Below are 23,655 nucleotides of genomic sequence, written 5' to 3'. Positions count from 1 at the left end.
ATCTTACAATTTGGCCCATAGTCCATGGATTCTAAGGAGATACATAACATCTCCTCAAATGAGCCTTGTTTTCAGCATTCACAGAAATGTTCTACCCGATGGTCAGAGAGATTTGCAATATGCCTGCTTCATACCTTGGAGCCATGGTTTATAGTTTTTCAAAGATTTCAAAAAAGCCACACAAATGTTTCCAGAAGGGTGCCCCTGTAAACCTGTTGTAGCAAAATGAAGCACTAAAAAAAAAAAAAAAAGTAGTTTGTTGGTTGATATGCACACTTATACTGTACACATTTCATGCATCTGATAAGGTGGGCTGTAGTCTACGAAGGCTTATGCTACAATAAGTTTATTAGTTTTTAAATGACAACTGTGCCCCAAGACACTTTTGTTTTAATTTTTTTTAGGAAGCAAAGAAGGGCTTTTTAAGGGGGCACTGGGTTTGTGATGCTTAGAAGCAAGTTCAAAATATTAGTAACCATTTTTGGTCAGATCAATGGCCTACTTACATAGGTTCCAAATGTCCCCTATTTGCCAGGATTGTCCAGGATTTTCTGGAATCTGTCCCTCGTAAATCACTGTCCCTATCTTTCCTCGATCTGTTCTCTCTTGGGGATGGCAGGTCAGCCCCACTTCCCCCATGTTTGTGGCTAGAGTCATTCTTCAATATTCAGCTCCCTCCCCAGAGTCTCTATAAATTAAATCTCCACGTGTGTGGGTAGATGCATCTTGCCTCTAGAGTATCTGCATGTAAATGAGTGCATAACATTTAAGGTACTATGCAAAGCACAGCATATATCGGGTGGAATCCTGTCTTCAGCAATATATTAGTGGGTGAAGGGTCTGGGCAGTAATCCTTGTTAAGACAATTGGTTGTTACAAGTGTTTCCTTATTGTCGTGGATGAAATGTTGGTGGGTATGGACTTGGCTCATCTGAACTAGTAATCTGGAATAATGTGCTCTGCATGCACTTTAAGACTGCCTTTCCAATTCTGGCATGCTTGTATTCACTATTATACACCATGCCTCACAGTTTGCTTGGTCACACCCTCTATTCATTCACAGACATGTCCCAATGAAATTTTGGAGGGTATGCATTGATCCCAGCAGGCTATCTCGCGGATGTGTGAGTGCAGAGGGGCACCTGGAGTCTGGACCGAAAGGTCTTTGAAGGCCCCCCGCCTCTGCTGGAGCCCCCATCCCTCCGGCTGCAAGCTAAGCATCACACACACCCCATGCGCACACACACACACTGTGGCACACACAGTATTTTTAACCCATGAGTTCTTGAGGGTGTACAAGAACACTCCCTGCTGACTTGGCAAAGAAGCACCTTTTAATGTGGTGATTCTCTTTTATTTAGCAGGGGGAGAGTAACTGGCCCTCTCCACCCACAGCACAGTACCTCCAGTGACTGTTGCTGGTGTCTGTCTTATGTTTCTTTATAGGTTGGGAGCCCTATAGGACAGGGATCCATCTTATTTATTTATTTCTCTGTGTAATTATTTTCTCTGTGTTATTTATTTCCCTGAGCCATTTTTGGAAGGGCGGTATAGAAATTGAATGAATACAAGCAGCAACTGGTCTCACAAGTATGTAGGAATATAAAACAGATATATTTATGCAAATATGCATTAGCAGAAACATTTCAACATGCAACTTAACATATACCCATCCCACATATGTCTCTCCCTACTCCCCTCTCTGTCTCTAAAACATCTGGCACAGGTCATAATCATACTTGACTACCTGGCACAGTGCGGGCCAGGGGCGAGCACACCTCCTGGGACAGATTGGGGGGGGGCGCGCGCCCAGGGAGTGTGGAGGCACTGGATTTCAGCCCAGAAGTCCAGGGGTTAGAGCACCACTGTGTAAGTGGCTGTGTCTGAATGTTTTAGATCAGGGGCCGGTGGAAGGCAGATCAGGATCTACTGGTAGATCTCTGGAGGATTGCAAGGAGTTTTGACTCCCAGTCCCAACAGCAAAACTGCAAGTAAAGTGCTCTGCCATGGCTGGTCTTCTGCCAGTTGCTTGTCATTCAGCCTTTGTGTTCCTCACTTGTAAATATGAGTATTCATTGGTTGCCTTTGATCAGATCTTTGTGCAGTTATGCTGACAAGTTTTAGAATTTTGTCTTCGGATTCCTTATCTGTAGTAACTCAAATGTAGATTCTTATTTGTATATGCCGGTTGTCCCAGTGTAGGCTTATGAAGTATAGTAGTAACTGGCTCCACACTTGACTGACCATTTTGTATCTGTTATTGTGGCTGGGGATGATGAGAGTTGTAGTTCAACAGCTACCACAGCTGGAGTGCCAAGGTTGCTACCCCTGGTTTACATATTCAGCTGGTAGAACTCTGATTTTTAGGAAAGAACAAACTCCCAAAGTCTGAAGTTTGCCCACTTCTAATTTAGAAGACACCTGTAACAAAATATGTCATGAATAGAATATATGCTTCCCCAGGCCCCATCATTCATTGGGCTGCTTCCAATAATCTGCATATAGGTATATAGTACTCTAGACAAATATGCCGTGATCATCTTAGCTATCATCCATTAATACTACTATCAACCATGAATTCCCATCTGGAAGAAGGCCACAATTGTAGCCAGCAGATATACAAGGACTGCACATGGAGTCTTGACATGCTAGATCCAGTTGTACAAAGGACCGTTTGAGTTGCTAGGCTAAGAAGGAATAGGAACCTCTGTGGAGTTACAAAAATGATGATGCACAAGCAACTATTGCTGCTAGACTCCCTTTCTCTTGCCCCCCGCAGGGGCGAGGGGCCTATTAGATTAGTCCGCCTGAAGAGGTTACTGGATCTGGTAGGATTCCAAGAAGCCTTAGAGGGATTCAATGTTGGCTTTGCTGGTGATCCTGTTGATGCCCTGGTTGAGAATTGGAACAACTTGCTCACCAGGGCAGTAGACACGATTGCTCCTAAGCGTCCCCTCCGACCTGCTTCAAAATTGGCCCCTTGGTATACGGAAGATCTACGGGAGCTGAAGCAGCAAGGTAGGCGACTGGAGCACAAGTGGAGGAAGACTCGACTCGAATCCGACAGATTACGACATGGAGCATATTTAAAGATCTATGCTCAGGCGATACGTGCGGCAAAGAAGAGGTTATTTTCTGCCCGTATTGCCTCTGCGAGTTCACGTCCGGCTGAATTGTTCAGGGTTGTGAGGGGACTAGTATCTGCCCCCTCTCCCTTGAATTTGGGAGCATCAGTTACCCGCTGTGATGTGTTTAATGAATTTTTCGCAGACAAAATCTCTCGGATTCGGGCCGACTTAAATGGAGACTCCACAATTAATTTGATGTCTGAACTGGAGATGCCCGACAACTCCTCTTAAACAATTCAACTGGATCAATTTCAGTTTGTGACTCCTGATGATGTGGACAAGCTGCTTGGAGTGGTGAGGCCTACCATTTGTTCTCTTGACCTTTGTCCAACATGGCATGTTCGATCTAGCAGGGAGGCTGTTGTAGGTGGCCTGGTAGAAATCATAAATGCTTCTCTGAGAGAGGGCAGGATGCCTTCTTGTCTTAAGGAGGCAATTATTAGACCTCTTCTAAAGAAGCCTGCGTTAGATTCCTCAGAGTTGAGCAATTATAGGCCTGTTTCCAATCTCCCATGGCTGGGCAAGGTAATTGAGAGGGTGGTGGCCTCTCAGCTCCAGGCAGTCTTGGAGGAAACTGATTATCTAGACTGATTTCAAACTGGTTTTCGGGTGGGCTATGGGGTGGAGACTGCCTTGGTTGGCCTGATGGATGATCTCCAATTGGGAATTGTCAGAGGAAGTGTGACTCTGTTGGTCCTCTTGGATCTCTCGGCAGCTTTCGATACTATTGACCATAGTATCCTTATGGAACGTCTGAGGGTGTTGGGGGTGGGAGGCACTGTTTTACAGTGGTTCCGCTCCTACCTCTCGGACAGATTCCAGATGATGTCAATTGGAGATTGTTGCTCTTTAAAATCTGAGCTTAAGTATGGTGTCCCCCAAGGCTCCATACTCTCTCCAATGCTTTTTAACATCTACATGAAACCGCTGGGAGAGATCATCAGGGGATTTGGAGCTGGGTGTTACCAGTATGCTGATGACACCCAAATCTACTTCTCCATGTCAACTTCTTCAGGAGTTGGCATATCCTCCCTGAATGCTTGCCTGGAAGCAGTAATGGGCTGGATGAGGGAGAATAAACTGAAACTGAATCCAGATAAGATGGAGGTACTTATTGTGCGGGGTCAGAACTCTAGAGACGATCTTGATCTACCTGTTCTAGACGGGGTCACACTTCCCCAAAAGGAACAGGTTCACAGTCTGGGAGTACTTCTGGATCAACGTCTCTCTCTGGTTTCTCAGGTTGAGGCAGTGGCTAGGGGTGCTTTCTATCAGCTTCGGCTGATATGCCAGCTGCGCCCGTTTCTTGAGATCAATGACCACAAAACAGTGGTACATTTGTTGGTAACCTCCAGACTTGACTTTTGTAATGCGCTCTACGTGGGGCTGCCTTTGTACATAGTCTGGAAACTTCAGTTGGTTCAGAATGCGGTGGCCAGGTTGGTCTCTGGGTCATCTCGGAGAGACTACATGACTCCTTTGTTGATGGAGCTACACTGGCTGCCAATAGGTTTCCGGGCAAAATACAAAGTGCTAGTTATAACTTATAAAGCCCTAAATGGCTTGGGCCCTGGGTATTTAAGAGAGTGTCATCATTGCTATGAGCCCCACCGCCCATTGAGGTCACTTGAGGAGGTCCGTCTCCAGTTGCCGCCAACTCGTTTGGTGGCTACACAGAGACCTCCTTCTCGGCTGCTGCCCCGAGATTGTGGAATGCGCTCCCTGCTGAGATACGATCCTCCCCATCTCTGGCAGTTTTTTTTAAATTTCTGAAAACACATCTCTTCAACCAGGCTTTCTCAGCTTTTTAAAACTTGTTTTTAAATTGTTCTGATTATTTAATTTTTGTTCTATGATGTTTTTAATTGTTAATCATTGTTTTATGCTTTTATAATTTCTGTTTTAATTAACTGATTTTAATGATGTTTTAATGTAAACCACCCTGAGCCTTTTGGAAGGGCGGTATAAAAGTTTTAATAATAAATAAATAAATAAATAAATACTAATCTTCAGCACCCTCGTGGTCAGGAGCCGACTGTGATACATAAAGCTACAATTTATTTATTTTTATTTAACATATTTCTATACCACCCAAAACTTGCATCTCTGGGTGGTTTACAATTAAAATCATTTAAACATTAAAATCAATTAAACAATTATTCATTTAAACATTAAACTAATTAAAAACACAACATTAAAAGTACTAAAACCAAAAATCCAATTAAAAACCTGGGTGAATAAATATGTCTTCAGTGCCTTTTAAAAAGTTGTCAGAGATGGGGAGGCTCGTATTGCAACAGGGAGCGCATTCCAAAGCCCAGGAGTAGTAACAGAGAAGGTCAGTCCCCAAGCTGGTGGCAACCACAGACGAACATCTCCAAATGATCTTAACGGGCAATGGGGCTCATGCTGAAGAAGACATTCTCTTAAATACCCAGGGCCTAAGCTGTTTAGGGCTTTATAGGTAATAACCAGCACCTTGTATTTTGTCTGGAAACTTAGCAGCCAGTATAGCTCTTTCAACACAGGAGTAATATGGTCTCTCCTAGATGACCTACAGACTAACCTGGCCGCCACATTCTGGACCAACTGCAGTTTCTGTACTACATACAATGGCAGCTCCACATAGAGGACATTGCAGTAGTCCAGCCTGGAGGTTACCACCATATGTGCCACCATTCTGAGGTCATTCATCTCAAGAAATGGACGCAGCTGGCGTATCAGCCGAAGCTGATAAAAAACACCTCCGGCCAGTGCCTCAACCAGGGAGGAGAAGTCTATCAACAGCTACTAGTCGGAGGGCTGTGGGCCACCTCCAGCCTCAAAGGCAGGATGCCTCTGAGTACCAGCTGCAGGCAAGTAACAGCAGGAGAGAGGGCATGCCCTCAACACCTGCCTGTGGCTTCCAGCAGCATCTGATGGGCCACTGTGTGAAACAGGATGCTGGACTAGATGGGCCTTGGGCCTGATCCAGCAGGGCTCTTCTTATGTTCTTGTGTTCTTAAGTTCAGATCCAGAAGCACTCCAGACTGCGTACTTGTTTCAGCCATGCAATGTGATGCTATGTATGTTTACCTGCATGCCCACTTGCAGCTAGCCACATTATAGCTACAAGTTGCTCTGGCCTTAGATCCATCGCCTATTTTCCAGTTATTAAGTTCTTCCGCAAACGGAGGGCTGCACTGCAAAATTTAGCTACCTGTCTGGTAGCGCAGGAATTGCTTCCTTCCAACAGCATGTCAGTCATCTGAGGAGAATCAAGACCTGGGCATTTAGCTATCAAGGGGTAAATGAGATCCCGGCGCAGGTCTCTGTAGAACAAACATTCCAATAGCACATGGGTGACTGTTTCCACTTGACCCTCACCACATGGGCAAAGCCTCTCCCCATAGGGAATCCCTCTATATTGGCCCTCTAAGAGGGCTGAAGGCAGGACATTGCATCTTGCCAGGGTAAAAAGTCTTCTAAGAGGGGGCACCTCCAAGACAGCGAGGTAGGATGCTGGAGCCAAACTATATCTGACTGATTCCTGGCTCTGAAAGTCAGGTGGAATCCTGGACTGTCATATGTAACTGTTGGAAGTTCAAGAGATAATGTAATCATATTATTTCTTTTTCTTTTCGTATTAAATATTATTTTAAAAAGAAAAAAAGAAAATAATGAATACTTCTGAGAGTGAGATTTTTTAAAGTCTAATATCTATCTATCTATCTATCTATCTATCTATCTATCTATCTATCTATCTATCTATCTATCTATCTCTGTGCTATGTATAAAATTTTGACTATATATTCAATTGAAAAACTGAATATATATTTAACTACCACCACCGGCCACCTAATAAACTCCACCCTACTCGCTGCAAATTCCTATGGGAAGATCACATTGATCAGGACACTTACTGGGAAGAACTCAATCAAAATCATTTTTTAAAAGTTAAAGATTTCTCACACAAGCACAAACAAGGGCTTAGAGATAGGGGAGAGACACACCAAGGGAAGCTTTCAGTTGGTGATGGGATCTCTTAATCTCTCTTTCTCTTGCTCTCACACACACAGTTCATGAATGTGGGAAGGAGAAAAACACACATTGGTTTCTGAGGGAAGAAACCACATTCACAGGGAAAAAAACCCAGATAAGAGTTGTTTGTTTGACTTTCCTTTCCAGCTCTCCTTGTGGCCACGCTTCCTTCCTGCTCCATCGCCAATTCTGCATTGAATTGTCAAGCAGGGGAGGAACACAACTCAAGGAGGACCAATCAAAGATGGCTGCTGCTGGGCTGGTTTAACCCTTTCCTTTCTCAGCAGTCCTGCTGCCTGAAAAAAGAGAGAAATCTTGCTGGCCATGATTAGGCATCACGCAGCGGGTGAGGGAGGGGAGAAAAGTTGGGGGGGGCAATGTCACACCCTGGCCACGGGTCCATAGAGCCTTGTGGGGCCCCTTGACCCTCTGGGCCTGGGGACAATTGCCCCCCTTGTCCAATGGACCCTACGTCCCTGGCTCCACCATTCCAAGCAGCTTGTCCACATACTCAGGAGTCACAAACTGAAACTGTTCCAGGGTCATTACATAAGAGGAGCTGCTGGACACCTCATAGTATCATAGGAAGCTGCCATATACTGAGTCAGACCATAGGTCCATCTAGCTTAGTATTGTCTTCACAGACTGGCAGCGGCTTCTCCAAGGTTGCAGTCAGGAATCTCTCTGCCCTAACTTGGAGATGCCAGGGAGGGAACTTGGAACCTAGATGCTCTTCCCAGAGTAGCTCCATCCGCTGAGGATATCTTACAGTGCTCAATATCTTACAGTGCTCATACTTCTAGTCTCCCTTTCTTATGCAACTAGGGCATATGCTTTGCGAAGAGGACAAATAATGCTTGCTACCACAAGACCAGCTCTCTTCATACACCTCAGCATCAGACATTGTAACAATTGTGGAGTTTGAATCTAAGTCAGCCCGAATATGAGAGATTTTGTCCACAAAAACCTAATTTAAAACATCACAGAGAGTAACTGTTGGTTCCAAGTACTGATTCAAGAGTGAAGGGGCACACACTACCCCTTCACAACCCTGAATAACTCCACTTGACGTGAATTTGTGGATGCGATACAGATGCAAAAGAATTGCTTCTTTGCTGCACGTATCGCCTGAGCACAGATCTTCAAATGCACTTTATGTAATAGTCTGTCAGATTCGAGTCAAGTCTTTCTCCACTTGCGCTCTAGTCGTCTGCCTCACCACTTCAGCCCCCATAGTTCTTTCATATACCAAGGGGCCAGTTTTGAAATGGGTCAGAGAGGACTAGGAGTGTTCGTGTCCACTGCCCTAGTGAGTTGGTTGTTCAGTTCTCCACCAGAGTGTCAACAGGGTCACCAGCAGAGCCAACAGTAAATCCCTCCAAGGCTTTTTGGAATCCTATTGGATCCAATAACCTCGGGCGAACCATCCTAATAGGCCCTTTGCCCCTGCAGAGGTGGGATATGGTTGTCAGTCCCACCGTAACCAGATGGTGGTCAATCCATGACAATGGGGAAATCACAGGAGTCCCCACTTACGGAACACCACCCTTTTCAGAGTGAAAGACCAGATCGTGTGTGACCAGCAATATGTGTCAGTCCCGAGACCACTTGGGAGAGGCCCATAGTTTTCATGGCCACTATGAACTCCTGAGCCATGCTGACAAATTGGTCCAAAAGTGAACATTGAAGTACCCCACCAGCAGCAGCCTAGGAGACTCCAACGCCAAGCCCGAGACCAAGCTCAGTTAGGGACTCTGTTGGGCAGCGGGGTGATCGGTACACCAACAGAAGTCCTAGTCTATCCTTGGTCCTCAAACTTAAGTACACACATTCAATATGGTCAGACTCTTCGACAGGGATCCTGGCAAGGAGATGTTGTTCTTACTTACCACAGCCACTCCACCTCCCCCATCCATGTCCCCTCACCTGCTCCTCAACAGAGTACCCTGGAGGAAGAAGCTGGAACTAGATGGTACCACCAGCATCCCCCAACCAAGTCTCTGCAATACATACCAAGTCAGCCCCTTCATCCAGAATCAGATCATGGATTATTTCAGGTTTATTCTGGACTGACCTGGCATTACAAAAGAGCAAGGTGAGGCTGTGTGGGTGGTTGGCAATGCTTTCCAAGGTCAAAGAGATGGCAGGACAGCCAGAAGGGGAAACAGCAATTAAGTTTCTGATTTCCCTTCCCCTGCAACAGTCTGCTGAACCATCAACGTTACTACTACTTCTTTTCCCCACCACCACTGGAATAAAGGAAAGGAAAAGTTGTGCCATCGAGTCAGTGTTGACTCCTGGCAACCACAGAGCCATGTGGTTTTCTTGGTAGACTACAGCAGTGGTTTACCATTGCCTTCTCCCGTGCAGTATGAGATTATGCCTTTCAGCACATTCCTATAACGCTGCTGCCCGATATAGGAGTTTCCCATATTCTGGGAAACACACCAGTGGGGATTTGAACCAACAGCCCCCTGCTCTCTAGGCAGGTTGCTTCCCTGCTGCACACTGGAATAGCTGCCCCATAATCAGTGGATACACTCCCTGTCTCCCCATATCCAGACAGACCCAGGCACATTAAAACTAAATAACAGTTTGATATTACAAGGAGAAATTAAACAGAAATGCCAACTTGAATTAGAAAACTTTTTTCAAACTAACATGGTGGAAGATGTCTGGTTATTTTCAGTATGGGATACGCGTAAAGCCTTTATGAGATGATTTTTGGTCTCATTGATTTCAAACAGAAATAAAGCTCAGCAAAAGCAGAAAGAAACACTAATAAATGAATTATAACAGCTTGAACGGAAACATCAACAAAATCCTAAAGAAGAGATTTTACAAAATATGAAAGAACTGCGTAAACAAGTATATTTAATGGGTGCCAAAGAGACTTATAAAAGAACGAACTTTACCAAACAGAGATATTTTGAGAAGGACAATAAACTAGACAAATTACTGTCATATCAACTGAGAAAAGAGCAAGAGAAGAGGATTATTATTTCAATATGGAATGGCAAGGAATTTATTTTGACAATGGATGAGATGATGGAACAATTTGTGGAGTATTACTCTTGATTATATGAAACTAAATCCCCAAACAAGGACAAGATCAAGCAATATTTAGACAATGTACAAATTAAAGAGTTTATAGAGCAACAAAGAGAATGTTAAATAAACCAATTACAGAGGAAGAAACTAGAGAGGTGATACAAGGACTAAAGCTGAAAAAGTTGCCTGGTCCGGATAGGTTCTCGGCTTTGTATTACAAGTCCTTTCAAGATATACTGGTTAAACTATTAACCCAGATGATGAATGAAATACAACATTGTCACAGTATACCTGCCACATGGAAAGAATCTAATATTACATTGATTTTCAAAGAGGGACAGGATCCATCATGTCCTGAATCTTACAGACCTATCTCATTACTGAATGTGGACTATAAACTTTTTGCAGCCATTTTGGCGACAAGATTGAAGAGATTTTTAGTAGACATAATAGACTCTGATCAGACTGGATTTGTTCAAAAGAGACACATGAAAGATAATTTAAGATATATTCTGAATGCCATTGACAATATTACTTCAGGGGGAAATGAAGCAGTGATGGTCTTTCTTGATGCTGAGATGGCCTTTGATAATTTGGAATGACAATTAATGTTTATGGTGTTGGAAAAGATGAAATGTGGACCAAATTTTATTTCTTGGATTCAAAGTATCTATCAGAAGCAGAAAGCAAAAATAATAGTGAATGGGGCAATATCCAAAACATGCTCCATTACAAAAAGGTACAAGACAGGGATGCCCACTTTCACCTTTATTGTTTATTTTGGCTCTGGAACCATTGGCGTGGGAGATACAACAGGAAAAAAGAATACTAGGAATTAAGATGGCTAGGCGAGAACATAAGATAAAGTTATATGCAGATGATGTTATTAACAATTACCCAACCAAGGACTTATTAGTCATTAATAGATATTAACAATTACCCAACCAAGGACTTTGCTGGACTATGTAATAAAGAAAATTCAGCAATATGGGAAGGTCTCTGGATACAAACTGAATAACAGCAAGACGCAAATGGTAACATGGAATATTAAAGATGAGGAAAAGAAAGAACAGGATTTCAGTCCAGTGTTAAGCCAGTAAAATATTTAGGGGTTAATGTAACAGCAAATAAAGACTTATTTAAAAATAATTACTTACTGGTGTGGAAGAGTATATTGGCTGATCTGAAGAGATGGAAAAAATTAAATCTTCCATGGCTGGGGAGAATTCCAGTGATTAAAATGAATGTTTTGCCTAGGTTTAACTTTTTATTTTTTTATTTGTTGCCAATACAAATTGAAGAGAAGATATTAAATGAATGGTAAAGACAGGTGAACTCTTTTGTTTGGGCAAATAAAAAGCCAAGAGTGAAATTTGAGATTATGCAAGATGCAAAAGAACGTGGAGGATTAGCCACTCCAAATTTGAAATAATACTATCATGCCAGTTATTTAAAATGGATTGTAGAGTGGATTAAAGCCCCATACAGACCGGTTACAACTATGGAAGGATCAGACATGCTTAATGGCTTACAGAGATACTTGTGGACAGAGGTAAAGAAAACTGATGTAGAAATTAAAAATCATTCCATCAGGTACAGTTTATTAAAGGTATGGGACAAGTACAAACAAAGGATTAGTCCAGCATTGTCACCTATAGCTTCAATTTTGAATATGTATTTCCATGGAGAAGAACATGCAAAACAATTTGATCAATGGAGAGCCTTTAATTTGCAAAGTCTTATGGTAGGAAGATCAAAAATGAAATCCATTCAATGTCTATGTCAAGAGTGAAATGAAACTCCTTCTTGGCTATTGTACTCACAGATTAACAGCATAATCCAGGAAGAAGTACGGAAGCAAGGTGGAAAATTGAGAGACTTGATGGAATTTGAATCCTAATAACAAAGAACTCAGAGCATTTGTTAGGTCTTATGTATAAATTACTACTGAAATACGATTCAGAATCAGAACAGATGAAAGACTGTATGATAAAATGGATGCAGAACTTTAACAGGACAATAGAGATTCAACAGTGGGAATTTCAATGGAAGGTGAATATAAAATTTACAATGAATAGTACTCTAAGGGAAAATTGGTATAAAATGTACCTGCGTTGGTATATTACTCCGGCAATGATTTCAAAGATGGGCAAGGAATACCCTGGAGACTGTTGGAAATGTACAGAGCAGAAAGGTACCTTTTATCATATATGGAGGACATGTTAAATAGCCCAAACGTTTTGGAAAACAATACATTTGAAGATGCAGCAAATCTTGCAAATAAATTTCCCTTTTCTTCCAGAAATTTTTATGTTAAATTTTACTAAACTGTATATTCCTGCAAAACACAATGAACTTTCTTTACATATGATAACAGCGGCAAGAATCCTTTATGCTTCCTGTTGCAAAACAAATCCAATTCTGACTTTAGATGCTTTATTCTTTATTTATTAGATTTATATACTACCCTTCCAGAATGGCTCAGGGCAGTTACAGCATGATAAAAACAATTAAAACAAGTTAACAATTAAAATCAAACTATTAAAACACAATAAAACCAATTAAACAGCTAAAAGCCCTGGAAATCAGGGCAACAATTTAAAACAATTTAAACAGTTTGTCAATCATTTAAAACCCTGGAAAGCCCAGCCAAACAGAGGGCTCTCCTGAAGGACAGTAATGATCTCAAATTACAAATTTCTGCCGGGAGTGAATTCCACAGCTCAGGAGCAGCTACAGAGAAGGCCCACCTCTGCGTCGCCACCAGACGAACCAGTGGCAACTGGAGACGGACCTCCTCAGATGACCTTAACGTGCAGTGGGGATCATGTAGAAGAAGGCGCTCTCTAAGATAACTCAGACCTAAGCTGTTCAGGGCTTTAAAGGTAATAACCAGCACTTTGTATTTTGCCCGGAAACATATCAGCAGACAGTGTAACTGTTTCAAAACAGGCATAATATGGTCTCTCTGGGTTGCCCCAGAGACCAATCTGGCTGCCACATTCTGAACTAATGGAAGTTTCCAGACTACATACAAAGGCAACCCCATGTAAAGTGCATTGTGGTAGTCGAGCTAGGAGGTTACCAGCTGATGCACCACTGTTTTGAGGTCATCCTCTTCAAGGAATGGGGGCAGCTGTCGAATCAGCTGAAGCTGATAGATAGCACTCCTGGCCATGGCCTCCACCTGAGATACCAGGGTGTGGCCTGGGTCCAGGAGTACTCCCAAGCTATGCACCTGCTCCTTCTGGGGGAGTGTAACCCCATCCAGCACAGGAAGATCTAACTCACCCCTCAGATTCTGAGCCCCCACAATGAGCACCTCCGTCTTGCTTGAATTCAGCTTCAATTTGTTCTCCCTCATCCAGCTCATTACTGCCTGTAGGCAGGCATTTAGAGAATGAGTGCCATTTCCTGAAGATGAAAAGGAGAAGTAGATTTGGGTGTCATCAGCATACTGATAACACTCAGGACCAAATCTCCTGATGACCTCATCCAGCAGTTCCATGTAGATATTAAAAAGCATTGGTGACAGAATGGAGCCCTGGGGGACTCCATATAACAGCTCCTGTTTTGAGAAGCAACTGTCATCAAGCTCCACCATCTAGAATCTACCCGAGAGATAGGAACGGAACCACTGCAAAGCAGTGCCCCCTATCCCCAACTCCCCCAGGCGATCCAGAAGGATACCATGGTCGATGGTATCGAACGCCACTGAGAGATCCAGAAGAACCAGCAGAGTCACACTTCCTCTGTTGATTCCCCGGTAAAGGTCATCCATCAGGCTGGCCAAGGCTATCTCAACCCCATAGCCAGATCTAAAGCCAGTTTGAAATGGGTCTAGATAATCTAGATTGGCAACTCAAACTTTTGGAATATGCATCAGTGGCTAAAATTACTGCATATATTAAAATAAATTTGAAGACTTTTTCTTTTAGACATGGGAACCATTTATTCAATATAATATACTAGTGAATTTTGGCCTGTTGAACAACGGGCCCTAGTAACGGCTCTCCTGTCCCCCCGCTGCCATTCCCCCTCCCTCCCTCCCTCCCAGCTGCCCCCCCCAAGGGCCAAATCGGCCCAGCCACTTGCCCCCGCAGCTTCCGCCGCCGACCAACCGGCCGCCCACCCAGCTGCCGATACCTCCTTACCGCCGGCACACGTCCTCTGCTTGATCCGCTGATCAATTAACAGAAGGAGAGAGGTGCTCGCATGCAGAGCTCTACTCTCTTTAAAGTCTCTTCCCGAACTGGCAGTTTGGGCGGCAAGGACGCAAAGCGCCAGTTCGGGAAGAGACTTTAAAGAGAGTGGAGCTGTGCATGCGAGCACCTCTCTCCTTCTGTTAATTGATCAGCGGATCAAGCGAAGGACGTGTGCCGGCGGCAAGGAGGTATCGGCAGCTGGGTGGGCGGCCGGTTGGTCGGCGGCGGAAGCTGCGGGGGCAAGTGGCTGGTCCGATTTGGCCCTTAATGGGGGGGGGTCAGCTGGGAGGGAGGGTCGGCGGCGTTGGCTGCGGGTGCCTTTTAAAAAATATTTAAGTGGCCTCCGCTCCACCCCCGGCCTCCGTCTCTTTTGGCCGAGGCAGCGGCTCTGCCGCTGCCTCGCTCAGTTTACCCCGGCGCCGGTTTTCCGGCTTCTTCGGGGCGGCCGCTTCTGGCCGCCCAAGATGGCTGCCGGGTACCGGCGAGCGTGTCTCCCTTGCCCTGTTCTGGGCCTGCGCTTCGCGCAGGCGCAGAACAGGGCAGGGAGGCACGGACACCAAGAGTTTTATTAGAGAGGATAGCAGGGTTTGGTACTTCATCTGAGATTTAGTTTTTCTTTGTAGAGAGATTTAAGGCAGACTGTTGTGTATAGATAGCAGGAGCATCAATTTTGTTATTGCTATTGATTTTTTACTTTTGCAGTTATATATTTTTAAGAGTAGGGGAAGGAGGAGAGATGTTGGTTGAAGGAATTCAGGTTGATAAATATAGATTGTAATGAAAATCATTGTATTTGCTTTGCTTGATTATTTGATGCTGACCTTTGGTCGCAAATAAAGAACCTTGTACCTTTGCTTGATTATTTTATTTTATTTTATTTTATTTTTTCCTTTCTGTTTTCTTATGTCTTTTGTTTGTATTTCTGATAAAACAATAAAAAATATATATTTTAAAAAACAAACACTAAAGTCACCCAGGATTTAAAACAGAAGCCAAATTAAAATACTTGCACACCTTTACACATCCACAAAGAAACCTGAATCAGATAGCCTGGCCCTCGTCTTTGTTATCCCCTGAAGTGGCTCCCCAAAATGGGCAACCGCCTTTGGTGTCGCCCCTTCAGTGGTGATCCCCCACTGCCACAGGCAGCATACCTATAAAAGGCTCAGAGCTGGGCAGATGGTACCAGGAACTGCTGAGTCACTCACCCCAGCCCCAGTCTTGCACACACTCCCCACAGATGTTCCACAGAGGCAGCAGGCCACAGTCCAACAGGGGAAGCAAGGATCAGGCAGGTAACAGCAGAAGGACACACACGGCCTCTCATCCTGGGCAGCACTGAATGGGAAGCAAATGAGCTCTTCCTCTCCTCTGCTGGGCTTCTAGCAAATGGAGGCACAGGCAGCATTCCTATCAAAGGCCCAGAGCTGGGCAGATGGTACCAGGAACTGCTGAGTCACTCACCCCAGCCCCAGTCCTGCACACTCTCCTCTGCTGGGCTTCAGTTACCCACAAGGGGCATACATTTTTGTCACTTGGCTGCTGCTAAAACTTTTAGAGCCCAACAAAGTCTGTGACAGCCAGAGCCAATGCTCTGTCAGGTGGAGTGTGTGTGTTTTGTCTTTGTACAGTACAGTACAAGCTTTATTTCGATCAATGACCAGAACAAACACAAGCAAAAAGGAAAAAGAGAATAAAACATCATAAAATAGTAGTACGCAACTTACATGCAACGTAACAAAACTTGGCCACAGAGTTAGTACTCATACTATCAAATTTAGTCAGTAATAAATCAAGATAAAAGTCATCTGAGCGGCCAGGAAAAAACTTCATCAAGGGTGAGATAAAATCTAAACGGGCATCCCTGTAGAGGTCACAATAAAGAATAAAATATGCAGTCGACTCAATAGCACCTGAGCCACAAGGGCAGAGGCGCAAAACATAAGGAATCCCCTTGAACCTTCCCTTAAGCACAGATGTTGGAAGAACATTAAGACGTGCAAGGGTCAAGGCACGCCTAAATTTAGGAAAAGTTATGTTACTTAGGTAATCAGCAGGCTTAAGATTGTAGAGCTGGTTACCTATATACAAACCTCTAGATATTTTGGAGGCTTCAACCTGTAGGTCAGTATCAATTATTCGCTGTTTAATAACCTTCGTAGCTGTAATAGATCCCATCCTAACAAGTTCTTCAAGTGGGATCCCATAAAGTTGAGATTTTATTTTAAGCGACCGTTTCCATCTCGAATCAAAGGAGTCGGTCATAATAAGAGGGACTAATCCCACTTGTGAGAACTTCAGTTTTAACCAGAATAGGAAAATACATTTCCAATAAACCGATTCCAAAGTATAAAGGCCTGCCTCCCGTCTAATAGCGGCATTTGAGACACTATTTGGGACCTGGAAGATGGATCTAAGAAATTTTGTCTGTATGGCCTCCAGAGGTGAAAAATTACAGAAAGGGCCCAATTGTGCACCATATGTAAGCTGTGGGTGTACTTTAGCTGCAAAGAGTTTAATAGCAGCAGGTATATATGCAGCGCCCTTCGTGAAATAAAAAGATCTAATTAAGTTGGCCGAAAGCTGGGCTTTCTGTATGGTATAGTTCAGGTGGGCCTGACGGCCTCCCGAAGCATGGAAGACTATGCCAAGGTATTTAAATATTTTAACTTGTTCAATTAATTGGCCATTTATTTTCCATAAATGGGGCTTGGGGCGTTTGGCAAATACCAGTACTTTAGTTTTCTGGTAGTTTACCTCAATGGCCTCCTCTGCACAAAAAGAGCTAAGTGATGCAAGTGCCCGCCTTAGGCCAACTGGAGTCAGTGACAGGAGAACCATGTCATCGGCATACAGCAGAATTGATATAAGTCTTTGTCTTGCGTTCACTTCTAAGTGAGCTTTAACAAAGGGGGATTCACATATCCATAGTTTTTGCATGCTGATAGCATTTGCCACATGACAACCTGGTTATGTATTGTTCTGGACAATGCCTGGTGTTACATTTGTAGCCACAGGAGATTCCTGGAGAGAGTCCTATGGCTGCATGTGCATGAAAGCATCCATTGCATCCATTCATCTTGCATATAGTTATCCTGTGCATGAATAGCCATCAACTATAAAAAGACAAATGCTATTGGAATCTTAACCAAGTCTTAAAAGATGTTGTGTCCTGAAAATGAATGAAATTGATGTGTTCCAGGCAGCAAAATCCTGGATCCTATTTTTTCTGCTAGGGCTCAGCTCCCAACATTGAATGAAAACACCTGTTTGTTGGGTCATGTGCAGAGTGCTTTCCCTCAGCACTGGGTAAACAGCATACATCTGGGATTAAATTGGAAGGACATTTAGGTTAATAAACCCAGCACTGCTACTTCAAGCAATTAAACACTGTGTGAAACACTTCCTTGTTAACCAGCCAGCCAGCCAGCCAGCCACTGGATTTGCTCCAGCATTTAACTGCAAGTTTGCAAAAATGTTAAATCAGACCTCAGTGATAGCTTTTAAATTGCAGAATATTCTTAGTGCATTAAGGAGCCTGAAAGGCTTACCGAGAGCCTTTCCTATATTTCTTAAACAACACTTAGTTGACATCTTTTGAGAAAAACTGGAGTTTAATTCTACCATACAATATGTAAGCAATTTAATAGTTGTCATCTAAAGCAAATCTTTTTTTTTTTAAGGTACACATAGATACACCCTTCTGAAAGGGTAACTGTGTTAGTTTGCTGCAGCCAAAATCTTTAAAAAACAAAAGTGTTGGCCCCTTTAAAGACTAGTAAATTTATTGTGAAGCATACTTTGTTCGGTACATCAGAGAGAGAGAGAGAGAGAGAGAGAATGTGGGGCCAAATGACGGTGAAATGTAAGATTAAGATGTACAGTCTATGCCAACTGAATGTAAAACCTAAATGTATGCATGATATGTGTGAAGATCTATTCACAACAGCAGTAACAAGTTATAATATAATCTTCCTAGTGTTGCTGTGCTAATGTAACACCTGTTGTGGGAGAGGCAACCATTGTCTTTATTTAAACCTAAATAAACAGAACAAACTTACAGTCTTCAGCAGTTTTGTGCTTGAGTCTCCCTTTGAAGTTCTTCTGAAGAACAGTTGTGATTTTCAGGTCAGTAGTAGAATATCCTGGAAAACTGAAGTGTTCTCCCTATGGTTTCTGAATGTTGCCATTTATGATGTTCTATTTGCATCCATTTATTGTTTTATATACAAACTGAGCAGTTTGTCCTATGTAGACATAAAATAAAGAATATGCCTTTATACATATATTTGTATTTATAAATAAAAGGGATTTTTAAAAAAACAAAAAACACCCTAGTATATGCATATGACAAAAGCATGCATTGTACAGATATGCACACCAGGGAGCTGGGACCAATCATCACCATGGCTTCCCATCATGTGTGCTGACTTGATGGCTGCATTTCCCAACATATAATGTGTGGAGAGGCCTTAAGTTTATGTAACTATGTGATTATGCATGCAGCTACTGACCTATATGGAAATGAAAGAGAAAAGTATCCACATGCTGCTGCCGCAATGAGACAAAGGCTGCAATCGTATGCACACTTACTTGGGAATCAATCTTGCTGAAGTCAGTCAGTGGGACTTACTTTTGAGTAATTATGCACAGGCTAGCATCACTGCACATCAAAGTGCTCCAGCTTAATTGGCTTCTGATTGTTCTCTCTGGTTTTGCCACAGTTCAGCAATAGATAAGAAAACAGGAGAGAAGGTGGCTATCAAAAAGCTCTGTCGCCCGTTCCAATCCGAGATCTTTGCCAAGCGAGCATATCGAGAACTCACACTGTTAAAGCACATGCAACATGAGAACGTGAGTAACCAATTCCCTCTGTTCACTTGCATGCAGGCAATTTCTCTCTCTATCTCATACACTGCCCTGGATGGGGTACATGGTTAAAGTTCAGTATTAGAATCTGCGTCTTGTCTGAGTTTGGTAACCAAAGCAAAATTTGACCACCAACAACATATATTTATATACCACCTTCCAACAAAAATTTCCAAAGCAGTTTACATAGATAAAAGATAAATAAATAAAGATGGCTCCCTGTCCCCAAAGGACTTACAATCTAAAAAGAAACATAAGATAGACACCAGCAACAGTCACTGGAAGTACTGTGCTGGGGATGGATACGGCCAGTTACTCTCCCCCTGCTAAATAAAGAGAATCACCACATTTTATTATTTATTATTATTATTATTATTATTTATTATTAATTTGATTTCTATACTGCCTTTCCAAAAATGGCTCAGGGCGGTTTGTGAAGCATATTTAAAAGGTGCCTCTTTGCCCAGTTAGCAGGATCAAGTGCATAATGTCAGAATTTGCATGTCCACCAGGTGTTCCTTTATAGAAAGTAAATTACAGAAAGAAAATTACAGAAAGTAATTCCTAACAAATGATTGAGTTTATCCCAGAAGTTATTCATACTTCTCATGAGATCTTCAGTAACAGGTGACTATGTTAACCCAGAAGACTGAAGAAGCTCATGCACTCTGCTCCTTCCATCTTGGCCTGTGTGAGCTACATATTCCTCGGGGGGGGGGCTCTTTTGTGCGGTTGCCACAGACCCAAATGACAGCAGTTAGTGGCTCTAATTATAGCATCTCTCTTAGCTGTCCCATCAGCATCACTTTTACTGTATTGTGTAACTACTATAAGCTGCCTTGAGGATCTTCTTGAGCAGAAGGTGGGGTATGAATCTTTAAAATAAATAACACAATTAAATAATACTGAGTTCAATCAATGGCTCATTTAGCCAAGTCCTAGTGCTTGCAAAGACGTAACTGTAATCAGCTAATCAAGTACTATCCGTAGACCTTTCCTGGTCCTTCTCTCTAAGTTCCTTTTAACTAGAAACATCAGGAACTGAATTTGAAATCTTTTACATACTTTTGTCAAATTTATATTAAATCTTACCGAAGTTTCTACCCAAACCAGAAATCTCTGGCAGAAGCCCTTGTAGCCCTTATTCTGCTACCTTAAAAAAAATAAAAAAATCTTGATGTTTTTTCTCAGATCCAGTATCAATTCTATAATTCATACAAGGCATGTACAGCGAGGCCTTTATAGCCATGCCTGCCTGTCAAGCCCAGAGACTCTTGGTACAATGAAGGCTCAATGACATCACCTCCCCTCGTGCCAGAGGTTTCCAGGCGTACAAGGCAGGGGTCTAATGCAACTGAGGACATCAACAGGGCATGCCACACCTGATTCCCATGCTATTTCCATCATGGGCATGAAGCCCACTGGAATTTATCAGGCCCAAGGTCCACCTTAGAAATACTTTCAGACAGTTTGTATGTCTGATTACATACAACAGATTACAGCCTGGATTCTACTTGAAGCAGAACCTTTCCGTACTTTTGCATCCATGGACTTTTGCTGTTTTACTAGCTTCTCAAATAGCTTGCAAAATCATCATGCATAAACTGGGATCCCCTGGTCTTTACAGAAGACAAGTGTAAGGTAACAAGAGCTGACTGTGAAAGCCCCTGAGAAAGGTCCACCCCTCATAAACCCTTTCTCCTACTTCGTTCCTATATACCTGATGCGCTCAGTTCCCTTGTACAAAATGCTGACAAAAAGCAGGACCATGGCACATTGCTATGGTTCTATACTCTCTTCTTCACATCTGCCTGATGTACTGGGATCTCCTGCACAGTGTGCACTACTTGAGAAGAAGAGGAAGATGCATCCCATTTCTGAGCAGCACAGAGTGCAGAGCAGTGTTCCTTCTATAGGAAAATCCCAGATGTTGTTGACTACAACTCCTAGCATCCTCAGCCAAAGCTCACTGCAGTTAGGGACTGTGGGAGCTGTAGTCAACAACATCTGGGATTCCCTCTTACAGGGGACACTGGTGCAGAGATGGATGAAAATATAGAAGGCACAGGAATAATCAGAAGATTTTTGTAAAAAATAGTTTTAAAGCACTTTGACACTTATGTATCAAGTGCAGTTTCAAAACGGTGGGACCCTTGCAAGATGCTGAATTTGGTGCCTTAACTGTCCCCCTCCCCCTGCACTTTTCAGAAATATAGCAGGGGGTGTAGGCAGGAGAGAGCAAGAGAGAGCGCGCTGAAAATAACCTGGCTGGAAATATCAAAAGGATAGGACTAGCCAGGAGATTTTCCTTAATAAATCTACTTCGCAGGGTTCTTGTGAGGATAAACATAACTATGTAAAGTGCTCTGGGATTCTTGGACAAATAGTGGGATATAAATGTTAAAATAAAAATAAAAATAGTACTTTATTTGTATGGCTGCCCCACATAGCCAACTGTTTTCTGGAAGGCTCACAACTTCTTGAAGTTGTTAAGCACATCCATCTCCCTTCTGAATTTGGTACTCCATCAGGGTTGGGAGTTCATGCTCTGTTCTGCGCAGTGGTGAACACTGGCAATCAGCTTTGCTGATGGTATTCCAATAATGTGAATAATTTGTGCTTTCTCATCTTTAGGAAAGTTTCAGCTGTTGCTTTGGGGCATGCTTGAAACACTTTGGCAAAAAATCTGCTATTCTGCCACCTAGTCCACAGACTTGTGATATGCACAGCACAGTACTAAGTATAACTTGACCTGCCCCCACCCTTGCACATTACTTGAAATGACCTTAAGCTACTACTCAAACATGGGTTCTGGTACTTAAAAGAGAATACCTTGATAAGGGGGGCAGGGCTGCATTTCTACCCATAATCTTACGTTCTGAGCCCATCCCACTTCTTCTGCAGGTCATTGGACTGCTTGATGTCTTCACCTCAGCGACCACCTTTGATGGATTCCAAGACTTGTATGTTTGCATTTTTTTGTTGCTGTTCATAAAAATGTTGTAAGATTTTGTTGCTAGCTTTGCTTCTAACAAAGTGTAATATGTCAGTCACAACCACTTGGTCCATAACCCAGTCCAGCAAAATTGGCTGAGTTCAAGCTCATTGTATCTTCTGGGAGTCTGCAGTCATACAGTGTTATCAAATAATTTTGTTCACCATGCAACATTCAGCATAATGAGATCTTGGCATTAACTTTTGTGTTTTTAAAGGAAATTTCTTGGGGCCAAACAAGATCAGATCTTGCAAATCTGTGATTGGATTTCCAGAACCTTTACAAGTCTTTTTAAAAGTGTTTGTGTTTGTGTGTGTGTGTGTGTGTGTGTATGAGGGGAGGGGATGGCTGGATGGATCAGGACATGACTGTGGCTTATTCTTTTCTCAACACTCTTTTTGATATGTTTTCCTAATGGGGAGTACCGGGAAGGGGCTTACAGTGAGAAAATTATGTGGGGGGGGAGGATTAAACCTCCCTTCTTCAGCACCATGGTCCCAATTCCATTCCTGCCCCCCCATGTTTGAGAGATGGGAAATCTGTCCACAGTCTCCAATATCTAGGCTGTATACCAACATAATGCTAAAGCAGGGCTGGCCAACCTGAAGCTCTCCAGCAGTTGTTGGACTACAACTCCCATCATCTCCAGATGCAATAAATTCTGGCTGTGGGTGATGGGGGTTGTAGTCCAGTTGGAAAACCTCTGGTTGGTCACCCCTGAGCTAGAGCATTGTGTAGTATTACATACCTAAGCAGAGCCAAGGAGAGCTGAACCATGAGCTTGTATACTCTCCCCTCATCTCCTCCTTTATACATGAAGGAAAGGGACTGAAAGCTTCTGCTTGCCCTTATACCACAGTAACATCCAAACTTGGGAAATTTACAAACTAATTTACAAACCAGGATCAGAAGCCTGGATTAAACCATGATTTCAGAACTTAGTTTGTGAGCCAGTCCACATGACCACCAGCTTCATTATGTGAGCAGGATGGGATTGCCCAAACAGCACATCCATCCTGATGTCACTGCAGGATATCAATGTGCTGTTGGGCATCCTGTAATCATGTGAGGAGGGTGTCAATCTGAATCACCCCTCTACATGGGTTTTGGAGCACATGTAGGGGGTGATTCAGATTAACACTCTCCGCACATGATTAAAGGATGCCCCAACAGTGTGCCAGGACATTCTACAGTGATGTCAGGATGGGTGCACTCTCAGGCCATCCCTGTCTTGCTTGTGTAACAAAGCTGGTGTTCATCTGAACACGCTATGTGGCTAGAATAAACCACGGTTTCCTGAGTTGGGACACAACAGGAAACTGCTGTTTAGTTTTCAGTCCTTTTTTCTCACATGCAGAGGAGGAGGAGGAGGAGGAGGAGCACACAC

The 23,655-nt window shown here is 43.1% G+C and overlaps 1 protein-coding gene across 2 annotated transcripts in view; it reads left to right on the top strand.

Moving 5' to 3' along the window:
- Positions 1-23,655, top strand: part of MAPK13 (mitogen-activated protein kinase 13) — a 50,455-nt gene that overhangs the window by 1,248 nt on the left and 25,552 nt on the right. The window contains exons 1-3 of one of the 2 annotated variants that reach the window (XM_053248600.1): positions 14,673-18,532; positions 19,129-19,258; positions 22,178-22,236. In XM_053248600.1, coding sequence (XP_053104575.1) covers positions 19,244-19,258; positions 22,178-22,236 — 74 coding nt within the window. In that variant the 5' untranslated portion in view covers positions 14,673-18,532; positions 19,129-19,243. Of the gene's footprint in view, positions 1-14,672; positions 18,533-19,128; positions 19,259-22,177; positions 22,237-23,655 lie in introns of those variants that run through there. The other variant, XM_053248599.1, reaches the window with a different exon arrangement.

Source organism: Hemicordylus capensis, chromosome 4, assembly GCF_027244095.1.
Source record: "Hemicordylus capensis ecotype Gifberg chromosome 4, rHemCap1.1.pri, whole genome shotgun sequence".
In the NCBI taxonomy this organism is placed as follows: domain Eukaryota; kingdom Metazoa; phylum Chordata; class Lepidosauria; order Squamata; family Cordylidae; genus Hemicordylus; species Hemicordylus capensis.
The sequence above is the reverse complement of the archived record's forward strand: the minus strand, read 5'-3'. Positions and strand labels throughout refer to the sequence as shown.